Genomic DNA, 15608 nt, shown 5'->3' with positions numbered 1-15608 from the left:
AAACAAATCTTATCATGACACTCTTTTGCTCAAAATCCTCTAAAATAGCCCCCACTTCCCGCAGAGTGAAAACCATCATCTTCACAATGGCCCGGAGACCCAGCAGGATCTGGCCCCACTGCCTGACCTCATTTGCTATCCACCTGGCTTACTCCAGCGCCCTGGCCTCTCTGACGTTCCTCAAACACGCAAAGGCATGCTTCTACCTTAAGGGCTTCTGCTTTGCCTCTTTTCTTTGCTTAGAACTCTCTTTCCCGGGGTGCCTGGGTGGCTCAGTGGGTTAAAGCCTCTGCCTTCAGTTAGGGTCATGATCTCAGGGTCCTAGTGATCGAGCCCCTCATCGGGCTCTCTGCTTGGCAGGGAGCCTGCTTCCCCTGCTCCTCTGCTGCCTCTCTGCCTGTCAAATAAATAAATAAAATCTTTAAAAAAAAAAAAAGGAAAAAAGAAAAAGAACTCTCTTTCCCCAAGGCTAGTTCGGCGTCTCTTTTAAGACACGCCCTCCTGTCTCCTTCCAGCCAGGTCTACTTTGACCACCTTATTGAAACTGTAGTCTGTCCCCCTGGACTACCACCCCCTTCCCTGCTCTGTTATTTTCGTAGTATTGTCAAAGGTACCATACAGTGGTCTTCCGTGTCTGTTTCCTGCCACCAGAATGCATCCTCCCCAGGGACTGGGATTTTCACCTGCTGTGTTCACGATCTTCCTCGGGCACCTGTAACAGGGGCTGGCAAATTGTGGAGGCTCAAAATTTGTTGGATAAATGACAGCGCTCTTTTTAGCTTACCATTCAAATCCAGCCTTTGTCCGCATTTCTACTTCCGGGTGGAGGTGGATGGATCACTCCTCTTCTTCCGACCGTCTCTTCTCGTTCTAAACATTCTCTAACTGGTCAGGCTTGCCAGTTTGCTGTGAAATGTCTTTGAAGAATTATCTGACCCTTCAAGAGCAGCCGATGGTGCTGTCCCAGTGAAGCTAGCTCCCGTTTCCCTGGCAGCCCTCATTCCAGTCCGAAGGAAGGAAAAGAATGCTCTTCTCGGTACTCCAGCAGGAATTCTCATTTACAGACCCAGAGACCTGAACTGGAAAACCACCTGCTGAGGGGGAGGGCAGTAGGGGAGTGGGGAGCCGAGGAGAGCAGCCTTCAAGGAATCTAGTTCCCCTTACTGTCATACCAGTCATACCAATAGAGGATCTCTCCCTACCAAAGTCTGAACACTTGCTTCCACACCGCCCCCATACAGTATACCTTAGGGAGATCCCTCCCAAACATCGTCTTCATGCTCAGACTCCAAATTTCCAGATAAATTACGATCTAATTTTCCTCACATATTAATCTCCACAGAAATAGAAATTAACTTGTGGAATGCCCATAGCGATGTCCCTGTTTCCATATCTACAGCATGGCAGTGGGTCCTGTGTATAGAGATGCAAAGGAATTTTGTCCAACGGAGACTACAAGTCTTTGTCTGATTCTTATTTGAACCTGTTGTAAAAATCTTTCTGGTTCCATCATTTATTAATGAGTTAAATAAAATCTTTGACACATGCTTGTTTTCTTTGTATATGAGAGTCATAATTTTACCTTTTTTTTTTTTAAGTTTTCCTTTAAAACTGTAGGTGGGGGGGGATATCTTTTCCCCTTTCCCCTCCTAGGTTTTCTAGCTGGGGCACTGTAAATTAGACGAAAAACAGACAGATTTTTGTTAGTTGGTTTGTTTTCTCTCTTTAAAAATTTTATAAAAAATTGTTTACGGAGATATATTTGACATAGAACAATTATATTAGTTTCAGGTATACAACCAAGGGAAGAGTTAATAGGAGAAAAACAAACAGAAAAGTATATTAAGTTCTGTGTACCATGTAGGTAACGTGTGAGAATAAGTACCCACAGATGAGTAACTCCAAGGGGTGGCTAGAATTTGGGCTACATGCCTAACTTAGTCGGGGAAAGGGAAGAGGAGAAAGGACACTTTGGGAAAAACAAACGACTTTTGGGGAAGATAAACGGGCCCTTAGAAGAACGAATGCGAGATATGCTAGAGATGCTAGAATGCTAGAGATATGCTCGCTGGTGATCTTGTCTGTCTGGGTGTGGTGCTGATTTCTGGTCTCCTAGAAGAGAAGATTAGAGTTGTTCTCAGGAGGGGATTTATTACACTTAAATTCTTAGAGGAGGCTCTGCTTTGAAGTCAGGCAACTTCAAAAACTCAACTAAATGCCTTTAGCATTTGAAATTCTTATGCACATGCAAAGTGGCTTATTCTGGGTGGCACATCCTGGCCCTCAACACTGTCATAAAACAATTTTCTTTTTTTTTTTTTTTAATTTAATTTACTTATCTGACAGAGATCACAAGTAGGCGGGAAAGGCAGGCAGAGAAAGGAGGAAGGGGGCTCCCCCAGCGGGGAGCTCGATGTGGGGTTCCATCCTAGGACCCTGGGACCATGACCTGAGCCGAAGGCAGAGGCTTTAACCCACTGAGCCACCCAGGCGCCCCAAAACAATTTTCTTTGTATTGATATCATCTCTAGCACAGTGCTAAGCACGGAGTATGTTTTCAGTAAATGTGTATTCAATAAAGGCTTGCAGAATTGCATTCTAGCCTCGCCAAAGATGATTAATGGCAACAGACATATATATAACCAGAACGTCCCAAGGGTCTCCTGGTCCGCACCCAGCATGACTGGAAGGGGATCTAACAATCTATGTGCCCAAGTCTTTCACCATTTCTCCTCTCATAAAAATGCTGCAAAGATGCAAAGAGTTGGGAGCGGGGAGGGAAGAGGCCATTAGTCTGAGTGTCATAACCTGGAAGGTTTCATAAGAGGTTAACATTGATTTGGGACTTAGAAGAATGAAAGGAAATTTTTTTTTTGAAGACTTATTTATTTATTTGAGAGGGAGATGTAGAGAGAGAGAGAGAAGGAGTGGGGAGAGGGGCAGAGGGAGAGAATCCTAAGCAAACTTCCTGCTGAGCATGGAACCCAACATGGGGCTCGATCTCATGACCCCGAGATCATGACCTGAGCTGAAATCAAGAATTGGACACTTAACTGACTGAGCCACCCAGGCACCCAGAAAGAATGAATAGGAGTTCTTTATGTCAATAGATGGAGAAAAAGGAGTTTCTTTATGGAAAAATGCAGTGGGCAAAGGCATTGAGTACAAGAGGGCATGAATCATATTAAAGAAAGAGAGGCAATATTATCTGACGGTGCCCAGGGAGGTGGACAAAAGAGGAAATGGGACTGGGAAGGTAACGCAGAAGTCAATGCCGAGAACCATAGACTGAACCCTGTCCTTATTCAGAGATAGCAGGGAACCACTGAAGAGTTCCGAGCTGGAAAAGAGCTGATGTGAGTTTTATGTTACTGTTAACTTGGCATCCACTTACATCGTGACGTAAGGTAGATCGGAGTGGGCAGAAATACACAACTGCCAGACAGCTGGAAGTGGTAAACCGAGTTCAAAACAGAGTCAGGTTAGAGATAAGGATATGAGAATTATCACAGCAGCAGTGCTGGTTGAAGGGAGTGGGCCAAGCTGGATCCGGAAAATGTCTTAAGTTGGTTATCAGCTACAGTGTCTACCTTTACTTTTCTCCTACTTTCTTCTCCCCCATCTCACCTTCCCCTCTCCCCACTGAAGACTGTGAGGTCCGCAGGGTAAGAGCTGGGTCTTATCCCTGCTTGTTTTCCAGCACCTGGCACAGTACTCTGGCCTGTCAGCTCAATAAATAATTTGCCAATGAAAAAGAGCATGGAGAGAAAGGAAAAAACACATTTGTCAGAAAGATGGTGAGGGTAGGGCGCCTGGGTGGCTCAGTAGGTTAGGCCTCTGCCTTCAGCTCAGGTCATGATCTCAGGGTCCTGGGATCGACCCCACATCCGGCTCTCTGCTCAACAGGGAGCCTAATTCCTCCTCTCCCTGCCTGCCTCTATGCCTACTTGTGATCTCCCTTGGTCAAATAAATAAATAAAATCTTTAAAAAGAAAGAAAAAAAGAAAGATGGTAAAGGCAAAATGGATGATACAGAAGAATTTTGATATAATTGAGAGAGATCTGATGGACATTATATTGGCTGGGTTCAAATCTTTTCAGGAAAGCATCTGATGTGTTGCAGGGCATCACGTGATTGAGGATGGGATTAAAGACTTGAGCAGAGGGAAACAATTTGAACAGCTGCAGCCAGAAATGTGCTTGGGAGATTCCTGAATGCTTGTGTGCCTGTTTTTAGTGTCCTGTGTATCTGGAATGCTCCCCGCAGCCTTCTCCCTGACTTTATCATCTCTCATTTAGTCTGCTTGTCTTGCAAAGCCTAACTCAAATGCCTCCAACTTTTCTGGGACATTCTCTCCGATACTATTTCAAATTAATTAATCCTTTTTCTATGTTTATACTTCTCTCCTTGCTAATCCCATTAGATTATAAATTACTTGAAGACAGGAAGAGGGTTTTACTCATCTGAATAGCTTCCCTGTGACTTGATGGGAAGCAGTCGGCCCATAAATGTTTGCTGACATTTAAAATCAAATGAGTTTAAGAACATGCTGAGTGGCAGAAAGGCCAAAGCTGAAGTTATATAGCTTGAAGTCTTGGTGGACCAGAACAGCACAGTTTTTGTGACTAATGGAGTGAGGTGATGGACACACAGAACCAGGGATGATTCCAGAACTATGTATGTAATCTAGAGTACCTGAGTGACTCAGTTGGCTAAGCATCTGCCTTCAGCTCAGGTCATGATCCCAGGGTCCTCGTCAGTGGGGAGTCTCCTTCTCCCTCTGCCCCTCACCCCACTCACACTTGCTCAATCTCTCACTATGAAAAAATTAATTTAAAAATCTAAAAAAAAATCTCCAAGCCTATAGGCTATGATGCAGGCAGATGAAATTTCACTAATACTCAAGATTATTATTATTACTTTGTAAGTAGGCTCCATTCCCAATGTGGGTCTTGAACACATGATCCCAAGATCAAGACTGGCGTTCTATACCCTTAGAGCCAGCCAGGCACTCCAGGATTTTGTTGTTGTTGTTGTTGTTGTTGTTAGAGTAATCTAAACTTTGGTGTCCCTGCCTGGGAAAACAAAGACATTATCTCATACGTATTTTATGGTAGGAAGGGATATATTTTTTTCCCAACTGACTTCCTCTTTCTAATCAGTGGTGAAGACCCCCAAAAGGAAAGCCAAACAATGAAGTCCTCGGTATCAGACCTGAATTTTAAGCATTGACTTCTACTCTTTAACTCTTCCAGTCCCTTTCACTGGACTTCACGCTTTTGTAAGAACAAAACAGATTGGGGTGCCTGGGTGGCTCAGTGGGTTAAGCCTCTGCCTTCCGCTCAGGTCATGATCTCAGGGTCCTGAGATGGAGGCCCACATCAGGCTCTCTGCTCAGCAGGGAGCCTGCTCCCCCCCCCATCTCTGCCCGCCTCTCTGCCTACTTGTGATCTCTCTCTCTCTCTGTCAATAAATAAATAAAATCATTAAAAAAAAGATAAGAGAACTGTAAAGTTTTTCCGGTGAGATAAACACAACACCAGGCAAACTGGGTGCAGGCCAAGATTTATTGAAAACACTCTCCGGGGAAGTTTCAGGGCTCAGGAGAAGGGGAGCCAGGAAAGTTGCACCGGGAGGAGGTGGGCACCCTCGGGCAAGGTTCCCGACTCTGGAAAGCAGAGTGGTGGAAGTCGTGCCCAAGGCAGGGAGAAGGGGGCTTTTAAGGGGCCTCGAGGTGAGTTCAGGGGTCTTTTGGCAAGTTTCCTTTATTTGGATATTTCGCCAGCTCCTCAGGGTCCCATTGGTCCACTGGAGCCCGGGGCGGGAGGGTTTTCAGATTCCTGCTTGGGTCTTTGTTCTCGGGTCTGAGCTCAGGTTTTGTGGCAGGGACTTTCGCCATCTTAAGTAGCCCTTTCTTTCTGCCAGCTCAACAAGAACAAAATAGGTTGATTTTATAGTGTCACTTTTCCGCCTTCATTTCTAAACTTTCTGGAAGAGGACTTAATGAGCCGTGTAATGAATGCAGATGGCCACAGGAAGTGGGAGTTAACTGGTATACCAAGACCATGAACTAAATGGCCTTAGATGGTTATTTTCAAATCCCGGTTCTGCTACTTGTCTGTGAAATGGGGATAATGCCTACAGTATTACCCTCTTATCTGTGCAGGATATGTTCCATAATCCCCCCTGGATGCCTGAAACCATGAATAGTACCAAATCCTATATATACTATGTTTCTTTTATATGTATATACCTATGGTAATGTTTAACTTATAAATTAGGCACAGGGGCACCTGGGTGGCTCAGTGGGTTAAAGTCTCTGCCTTTGGCTCAGGTCATGATCCCAGGGTCCTGGGATGGAGCCCCGCATCAGGCTCTCTGCTCGGTGGGGAGCCTGCTTCCCCTTTCTCTCTGCCTGCCTCTCTGCCTACTTATGATCTCTGTCAAGTAAATAAAATCTTTTAAAAAATAAATTAATTAAGCACAGTAAAAAATTAAGAATAATTAATAAAATAATTTAAAAATTATGAGCATGTGGTTTTTCTCTCCCTCCTTCAAAATCTTATCGTACCATACCCACCCTTTGCCTTGTGATGTGAGATGATACAGTGCCTCTGTGATGAGACAGAGCGTGGGGAGACGACACAGGCATTGTGCACGGTGTTATCACACAGCTGCCTTCTAACAATATGGCAGAAGGAGGATCATCTGCTTCTGGACCTTGGGTACTGAAACCACAGGAAGTGAAACCATAGAGAAGGGGAGAAACTACTTAACTTGCAAAAACACTATGTGAAAAATAAACCAGGTGTAAAATTGCTGAGCAAAAGGAGTGTAGCGTATTTTGAATAGCTCACATGCAGGTGGTGGGGAATTAAAAAGTCAGAAAGGGTATGCAGGAGAGGGACACCTGGGTGGCTCCGTCTGTTGAGCATCTGACTCTTGATTCCGGCTGAGGTCATGATCTCAAGGTGGTGGGATCAAGCTCTGTGTTGGGCTCTGCACTGGGCTGGGTGTAGAGCCTGTGTGCTCGCTCTCTCAAAAAGAAAAAAAGGGGGGTTTTGCAGGGGGAAGGTAGATCTCCTCTCCATCCTTTTCTGCCAAATCTCCTCACTGTCAACTCTTGATACTTTTATTTTTTAAAGATTTATGTATTTATTTCACACACAGAGAGATTACAAGTAGGTGGGGTGGGGGGAAGGACCTGGCTTCCCGCCGAGCAGGGAGCCCGATGGGGCTTGATCCCAGGACCCTGAGATCATGACCTGAGCCAAAGGCAGAGGCTTAACCCGCTGAGCTACGGAGGCACCCCCAAGTCTTGATACTCTTATATGCATTTATGATGCATTCCCTGGGGCGCCTGGGTGGCTCAGTGGGTTCAGCTGCTGCCTTCGGCTCAGGTCATGATCTCAGGGTCCTGGGATTGAGTCCCGCGTCAGGCTCTCTGCTCAGCAGGGAGCCTGCTTCTCTCTCTTTCTCTGCCTGCCTCTCCATCTACTTGTGATTTCTCTCTGTCAAATAAATAAATAAAATCTTTTAAAAAAAAAAAAAAAAGATGCATTCCCTTCCTCCCTTGACTTAGCTGTGTGAACTTCACTGAACACGTAATTCAAATGCAAAAATCCCTTACCTATTAAATGAAATGGCTCTGAGCATTTAATGAAACAATTACTACTTTGTAATTAAAATGCTACACACACACAAAAGAGGTATTATCTTGGGAAGGAGAAGGAGGCCTAGACAAACATGTCGTACATTTAAAATCTTTTTTTTTTTTTTTAAGATTTTATTTATTTATTTGACAGACAGAGATCACAAATAGGCAGAGAGGCAGGCAGAGAGAGAGAGGGGAGGAAGGAGGCTCCTTGCTAAGCAGAGATCCCAACTCGGGGCTCTATCCCAGGACCCTGGGATCATGACCTGAGCAGAAAGCAGAGGCTTTAACCCACTGAGCCACCCAGGAGCCCCAACATGTGGTACTTTTAACTTCCTTGAGAACAAAGGGTCTCTAGACCCTTAGAAATCAGCTTTGGGCGTGACTGCTTTCTTCCATTAGGAGTGTTCCCTTTCCTCATCTTGGCATCAGCAAAAGATGAAGGCCGAGATCTGCACTGCTTGACGCCCGGCCTTGGTCTGTCCCCCAGGTAATCACCTACTCCAGCCGTCATGTCTACAGTAACCTGACGGAGGAGCAGAAGGGCCGAGTGGCCTTTGCTTCCAATTTCCTGGCAGGAGACGCCTCCCTGCAGATTGAGCCTCTGAAGCCCAGCGATGAGGGCCGGTACAGCTGCAAGGTGAAGAACTCAGGGCGCTACGTGTGGAGTCATGTCATCTTGAAAGTCTTAGGTAAGCTAGAGTGCCAAAGTAAACCCCTCCATCTCAATAATGCGGTCTCTGTGAGGAACAGCCAAATGCCCCAGAGTCCAGTTTCCTGGGAAGAAGTACGTTCTATATTTTAGACGTAAAAAAAGAAGAAAGAATAATCACGATTTTCCATGGGAGCCCACTTACAAAGTTTAAATATCCTCTCGTGTTTAAATGGCATTCTTATATTTACCTTACATCTCTCAGATACAATTCAACTCCATTTCTGGTTTCTGGCAGCAGAAGCTACTAAGTTCTATTTAATTGCATCCAAGTGAATGGGTTTCTCTCCCTGTTTCGGTATTAATAAAATCACACTCAACTTTGAAAAGTGTCTTGAGAAGGGATGAGGGAGTTTCTGGGGCAGCCTCTGCAAATTACGGTGGCACCGGCAGAAGGCGCTGGGATTGGGTGTATGTGTGTGGAGGGGGTGGAGGAGGGTGCATTTTGGGGGTGCTGTAAAGCATGGTTACGTACCACAAGACCCACTCAGCAGTGGACCATAAGAGACAACTAGAGAAACAGCTCCACGGGACACGGTTCTTCCACTGAATCCGGTGTTTGGCGATCTTTGAAGCTTTTTTCTTTTTCCAGTGAGACCATCAAAGCCCAAATGCGAGTTGGAAGGAGAGCTGACAGAAGGAAGTGACGTGACTCTGCAGTGTGAGTCAGCCTCTGGCACAAAGCCCATCATGTATTACTGGCAGCGACTCCGGGAGAAGGAGGGAGAGGATGAGCGTCTCCCCCCCAAGTCCAGGATTGGTAAGTCATCTCTCCACCAGTCTGCTGAGACAACAGAATGGTATACTCCAGCCGTGAACTCGGAGTCTTGTTTGGTCAGCAACTCACCATGTGACCTTGAACGCACTGCTGAACCTCTTTGAGCTTTTATGTTGCATCTGTCAACCTGGACAGAAAACAAACAAACAAAAACAAAACAAAACAAAACAAAAAAATAAAAAAAAACCACCCGTCTTTTCTTCCCTCAAATGGCACGTAAAAGTGGCAGAAGAAGCCAGGGAGAGATGTATCGGGTATCCATGATAGCTAATTACGATGCTTACTGTCCCTCCCACATTCCCAGTCTTTTGTTAAGTCTGGAGGATGTGCAGTTTCAAAGAATGTTCACCTTCCCTTCCACGTTCCAAAAAAATCGATCATCTCATCCTTCCACACTGTCTTAGAGAATCTTAGGTCAATGACGCAGTAAAGTGAGCAGTAGACAGAGACCCTGTAACTAAGAGGATTACAGTCATCCTTCTGCTTGTGTGTAGACTACAGTAACCCTGGACGAGTTCTGCTGCACAATCTCACCATGTCGTCCTCTGGGCTCTACCAGTGCACGGCGGGCAACGAGGCTGGGAAGGAAAGCTGTGTGGTGCGAGTCACTGTACGGTGTAAGTATCCAACGGGCTCGCTCCTGCTTTCCCATTGGTTCCGTGTAAAACACTTTTAATCACAAGGAAGAGGAAAGTCAAGGTCAAAACCTTTATTTCCAGAAGGACATGGCTAGCGCTAAAATAAACCTAGTAGTTGCACTGAGGTATCTAATTCTCTCTTTAGGAACATGGGCAAATTTGTCAGCTCCCTGAAGAAATTCATTATGTCCAGGAGGGGACTGAATGGAGATTTTCTTTATAAATGTAAATTTCCCTTATAAAAGGGTAACTTCTACTCTGTTTCTAGAACTTCTCCTCTGTGTCTGCTGTTTCTCAGAGATAATCAGCTTAAGCAGGGCACCTGGCTGGCTTAGCCAGTAGTGGACAGACTCTTGATCTCAGAGTCGTGAGTTCAAGCCCCAGTTTGGGTATGGAGCCTACCTCAAAAAAACCAGCTTAAAATAGTCCTAATGTCAAAGAGGCATATTCTGGGGTGGCGTGATCTGCTACCTTTTGATATCGAGGGGGTTGGTCATGCAGCAGGGGTAAGAAGATAGAAAGATCTGGAAATACTCACCCTGTCTGGGGCTTATGTTTCTATTTAAGTAAATGCTATTCCCAATGTGGGGCTCAAACTCACAACCTCAAAATCAAGAGTCCTTGAGATTAAGAGTTGCATGCTTCACCCACTACACCAGACCAGTGTCCCAGGCCTTATGTTTTTTAAGTTCATATATATATATATATATTTTTTTTAAGATTTTATTTATTTATTTGAGAGAGAGACAGTGAGAGAGAGCATGAGCAAGGAGAAGGTCAGAGGGAGAAGCAGACTCCCCATGGAGCTGGGAACCCGATGCGGGACTCGATCCCGGGACTCCGGGATCATGACCTGAGCCGAAGGCAGTCGTCCAACCAACTGCGCCACCAGGCGTCCCAGTTCATATATATATTTTTAAGATATTATTTATTTACTTGACAGAGAGAGACACAGGGAGAGAGGGAACACAAGCAGTAGGAGAGGGAAAAACAGGCTTCCTGCTGAGCAGGGAGCCTAATGCGGGGCTCGATCCCAGGACTCTGGGATCATGACCTGAGCTGAAGGCAGATGCTTAAAGACTGAGACACCCAGGTTCCCGAGTGCGTGTATTTCTTGGCTTATGTTTCATTTTACCTCTGCTTTTGTTTCTGAGAAAACAGATGTGCAGAGCATCGGCATGATAGCAGGAGCAGTGACGGGCATGGTGGCTGGAGCTCTGCTGATTTTCCTCTTGGTGTGGCTGCTGATCCGAAGGAAAGACAAAGAGAGATACGAGGAAGAAGAGAGACCTAATGAAATTCGGTAAACCTCCCTTCAACATCCTTCTACTAGACTTCCTTTCCAGAGCTAGCTCTATAGTGACCAGCCAACATAAATGTCCCATTTCCTCATATTTTTTAAAGATTTCTTATTTACTTGAGAGGGACGCAGCAGTGGGGGTGGGAGTGACAGGGTAGAGGCAGAGGGATAGGCAGACTCCCTGCTCAGCCGGGAGCCCAATTTGGGGCTTAATCCCAGGCCCCTGATATCATGACCTGAGCTGAAGCAGACCCTTAACCTTAACCAACTGAGCCAGCCAGGCGCCCCTCCCACTTCCTCTTAACTATGAATCTGTTAAAATGATTATTCTGATTAGGTAAGGAGTTCCAGCCTAAGGACAGAAGGTCTGGTTTATCTTGCCTTTACTGTGAAACTCTCTATTCTCGGCTGAGAATTAAAAGATCAACTTTATGTTACTTCTGATTCACTTCCATTTATACATTGCCTATGATAAAGAATGGGCATAATCTCTGGGCCACTGAAAGGGTTTATATAGGGTGGGCACAGTTACTCTTGCTCTCAGGGTTGTGAGTTCAAGCCCCACATTGGGCTCCACACAGGGTCTGAAGCCGACTTAAAAAAATAAGAAATAAAAAAATAAAAGGATTGGGCAACTCCCTGGGGTCCTCCCCCTCCGTGGGAGCTTCGTACTATCACTTTGCAGTCCTCAGTCAACCTTGCTTTGCTGCCCACCAAAAAATAAACAAACAAATAAATAAATAAGGGGTTTTGTAGACAAACCCCAACTCAGTCTCAGCGGTAAGTGCCTACTCTCCCAGAGTAACAGAGTTGACTTCAGGGCTAAGAAAACATCTCTTTGTGTAAGTCAGCCATGAAGTCTCGGGGACAGGGGAAGTCCCCATTCCCCTAAATGGCTGCCTTCCAGGGGTCTCATGTGAAGTTTACAGCTTGAGGAATTTATTGGGAAACCTCAGAAGGAAGCAACCATAGTGGAAGCTATCGCAGTCTTGTCAGGATTAAAGTTGACCTCTGCTGTTTTCTTCTCTTCAGGGAAGATGCGGAAGCCCCCAAAGCGCGCCTCGTGAAACCCAGTTCCTCTTCCTCAGGCTCTCAGAGCTCGCGCTCGGGTTCCTCCTCCACGCGCTCCACAGCAAATAGTGCCTCACGCAGCCAGAGGACACTGTCCACCGAAGCAGCACCCCAGCCGGGGCTGGCCACCCACACATACAGCCTAGTGGGGCCAGAGGGGAGGGGTTCTGAACCAAAGAAAGTCCACCATGCTACCCTGACCAAAGCAGAACCGCACCCAGCATGATCCCCAGCCAGAGCAGAGCCTTCTGAACCGTCTGAGTTAAGAGTGGACTTGACTCCCACGCTTTCCTTGGAGTCAGGATCTTAGGACGCTTCTAGTCGGTGAAGCTCAGTCACCAGCCACACAACCCCCTCCAACCAGATGAAAGGCCATTTCAGTAGCAGTGAGCATTGCATGAAACCCACTCAAATGAGCACTTTCTTTATAGGACACTGAACAGGAAAAAGGTTGTAAACTGATCCTCTCCAAAAACGGCATCTCGTGGTGCCTGGAGACCAGAGTGGGGAAGAGCGGGGGTCCAAATCTGTGTATCTGTTGACCAGGACCTGGGGTGGAAAAGGTTGGGGAAAGGGGAACTGAACACACTTAAAACTTCTCCCCTGAGATGTTTTGTATCAATACTTCGGCTCACCATTGTCAAGAAGAAATGAGATGTTGTTCATAAATTTTCTATGCATTTCTGCAAACCTACTGGATTATTGTGATTATTCAGAGTCAAGTGGAACCCACAGCCTTATATTTCACCTAGCTGCACCATGTACGGGGCACATTGCTTCTGAGAAATTTCAAAAAGGAAATACATTTCTTCTGACCTGACTTCATTTACCATAAGGCTTGGATATTAGTTTCACAAGGAGTTGAACTAGTGGGAGGTGAAGAATGATTTGAGTTTCTCCCCCTCTATCCACTACTAACCTCCCACTTCTATTGAACTATAAAGGAACTGAGAAAGGAATTCAAAATGTGTGATAGGGGACTGTGAAAAACTTTCTGTCTTAATGATGTTCAGAGGGTTACTGACATATCAGAAATATACATGCTGGAACAATTGTGGACCGTCCCTCAAATCAGACGTCTCTGAGGACCTTCCTGCTGGATCTCTGGAGCAAAAAAACATTCACTGTGTGTCATTTGATGATGTTCTTAGAAGTCTTTTAGAAAAAGATCTTTCAGAGTTGCTAAAAGGTCATCTGACATATCATTGCATTCTTTTCTGAGAACTTACGAAATCAGCATTTTAAGACTGATGAAACTAGAAAGGGAGCTTAGATCAGTTTTCTCTTAATATGTTGAGGAATGGTATAAGGCAGTTTACTATTACACCAAACTTGGAGCTTCCTCCATTTCTTTCATTTTAGGAGAAGGAGGTGAACCTGGGACTTTTGATAATTCTAGGCCTTAAATTATCAAAAAGATCAGGGATCGTCAACGTTTCCTAATGGCATAGTAAGTATGTCATAGTCATTCCCTCCTGAGAGGCAGAGAAATTCAGTAATTTCCCAGCGTCTTAGGAAGTCCAGGTCTGGAAGGAAAGGAAATTGTATTTAGGGAAGGGATGGTGAGGATAACTCCTGGGTGGCAGGACAGGGCTGGATTAGTGACTGCTAACATTCAAATTGTCAGCAACTTGGAAACAATGAACAGAAGTGATTCACCAGGATTACCATCAAAGAGTTGATTCACGGAAGAAAGGTGTGTGAGAAATAAAAAAGAAAAGCAGCAGCTTCCAATACAAGAACTTGCCTTTTTAATAGTGGTGACTATTCTGTGAGTCAAATTCATCCTATGGCAAGAACGGTAGATCTGAAATAGCCCTGCAAGGGCCTTAGGGCAAATGTCAACAGATCACCACTGGTAGTGCAAGTATTTATGATTAAAAGGGCAGCAGGTTACAGAAAAGAGAAAGCCATGCTGAATCTGGAGATGAAACCTTTTTTTTTTTTAAAGTGGAATCAGATGCTTGAACGGAAAAGGGAGATCTGGGATTTGGCCCCACTTCTCTGGTTTTTCATTTCTACATTTAATTCACTAAACAGTCCTCATATAGTGCAAATGCATTTCCCTCTAAGGTTCTTTGAGAAATGGGGGTTTATGCTTGGGTAAAAATTGTAAACTGAGGTTTGTCTTCCTCTTAAAAAAAAAAGCTGGGAAATAAGAGACATTGAGGAAGTGATGTAAGGAATGTCTGCTATTAATTTAAGAAGGCTGGCGTATTTGGAATGCTTCTTATACTAACACTGCCTCATTGTAAGATAGAAACCCCTTCCATACTCTTTTATTTTTCTAGTAGTGTGGTAACCTATCACCTCTGCTATTTAACTCTGAGAATTCTCATTTCTAGAATACCTGAGCCAAACAAGTACACTATGGAGGCTGGGGCTGTACCATCACAAGCAATTTACTCTTATCATTATTTACTACCTTTGAACCCAAGGTTTCCTGTATATGCCTTTGAAAGCAGGAATCAGTCCCCTTTGCATGATATGGAGATTTAGGTTATTTAAACATATTAGTTATTAAAAGGCTGAATACCAGTTGAATATCCAGATTTTGGATATCTATTCACACTGGAAATCTACAGAAAAATTCACAAAGCAGGTAACTACCTAAAATCTGAGAAATTCTAAGGAATTGAAAATTCTGATTGATAAGGTGCTTAAGTTTTAGCAATGACAGTGTACTTCTTTTAGAGTCAGGTTTTTGGGTTCAGATATGGCAAGCTCTGGGCTTAAGATAAAGTTTTGAGACACTACTGGCTTCAAACCATATTCTATTAACTTTAAGTCAAATAAATTTGATCCTTTAATATGAAACAAACAAAAAAAGGTAAGTTAGCTAAAAAGTAGACGGAAGAAATGTTTGTGGGAAGAAGATACTGATGGAATAATGTGAATATTTGGAGAATAACTGTTTCAATTAAAATATATAAACCAAACTTAAATTTGGAAAATAATGAAGTCGATGCCCTTGTTGTTAACACTGTATAAAAAAAACTTCAGAGTTGCTGTTGCAAAAAGACAGAATTTTGCTTCATTTCTAGTGTTAAGCTGTTTATATTTTAACTTCTAAGTTGCCTTGTAATTGAGACTGTATTTGATCACAAAAACCAAATATTTATTACAGATGTATCTGTATCAGCAATTAAAAAATAAATAAGGTGATACCGTAGGGGAAGCTCAAGGTCATATAACGTGCACTGAAAATTTGTTCATTAGCTTGCTGCCAAAAGAACAACAGAACTCAGTCTGAATATGATCTACTACTTATTTATTTCGGTGACAAATATACCAAGTACTATTTTCTCACAAAGCAAGGTGCTCAGCAGGATCTTACGACAGAGATCCTGCTCTTAAGGACTTTATCAAAATATTTACGAAGCAAATATTTTACACCAAGGTGAAGTGCTAACAGAAGTACACATTAAGGGGTTCAAACAATCTCAAAAGTAAA

At 44.2% G+C, this 15608-nt stretch overlaps 1 protein-coding gene across 1 annotated transcript in view; it reads left to right on the top strand.

Moving 5' to 3' along the window:
- Positions 1 to 15343, top strand: part of LOC122912389 (CXADR like membrane protein) — a 100960-nt gene extending 85617 nt beyond the window's left edge. The window contains exons 3-7 of the mRNA XM_044258075.1: positions 8146 to 8347; positions 8960 to 9127; positions 9640 to 9762; positions 10945 to 11086; positions 12116 to 15343. Coding sequence (XP_044114010.1) covers positions 8146 to 8347; positions 8960 to 9127; positions 9640 to 9762; positions 10945 to 11086; positions 12116 to 12380 — 900 coding nt within the window. The 3' untranslated portion in view covers positions 12381 to 15343. The remainder of the gene's footprint in view (positions 1 to 8145; positions 8348 to 8959; positions 9128 to 9639; positions 9763 to 10944; positions 11087 to 12115) is intronic.
- The last annotated feature ends 265 nt before the right edge of the window (positions 15344 to 15608 follow it).

Source organism: Neovison vison, chromosome 7, assembly GCF_020171115.1.
Source record: "Neovison vison isolate M4711 chromosome 7, ASM_NN_V1, whole genome shotgun sequence".
In the NCBI taxonomy this organism is placed as follows: domain Eukaryota; kingdom Metazoa; phylum Chordata; class Mammalia; order Carnivora; family Mustelidae; genus Neogale; species Neogale vison.
Note: the sequence above shows the minus strand (reverse complement) of the source record. Positions and strands in the feature narration are given on the sequence as shown.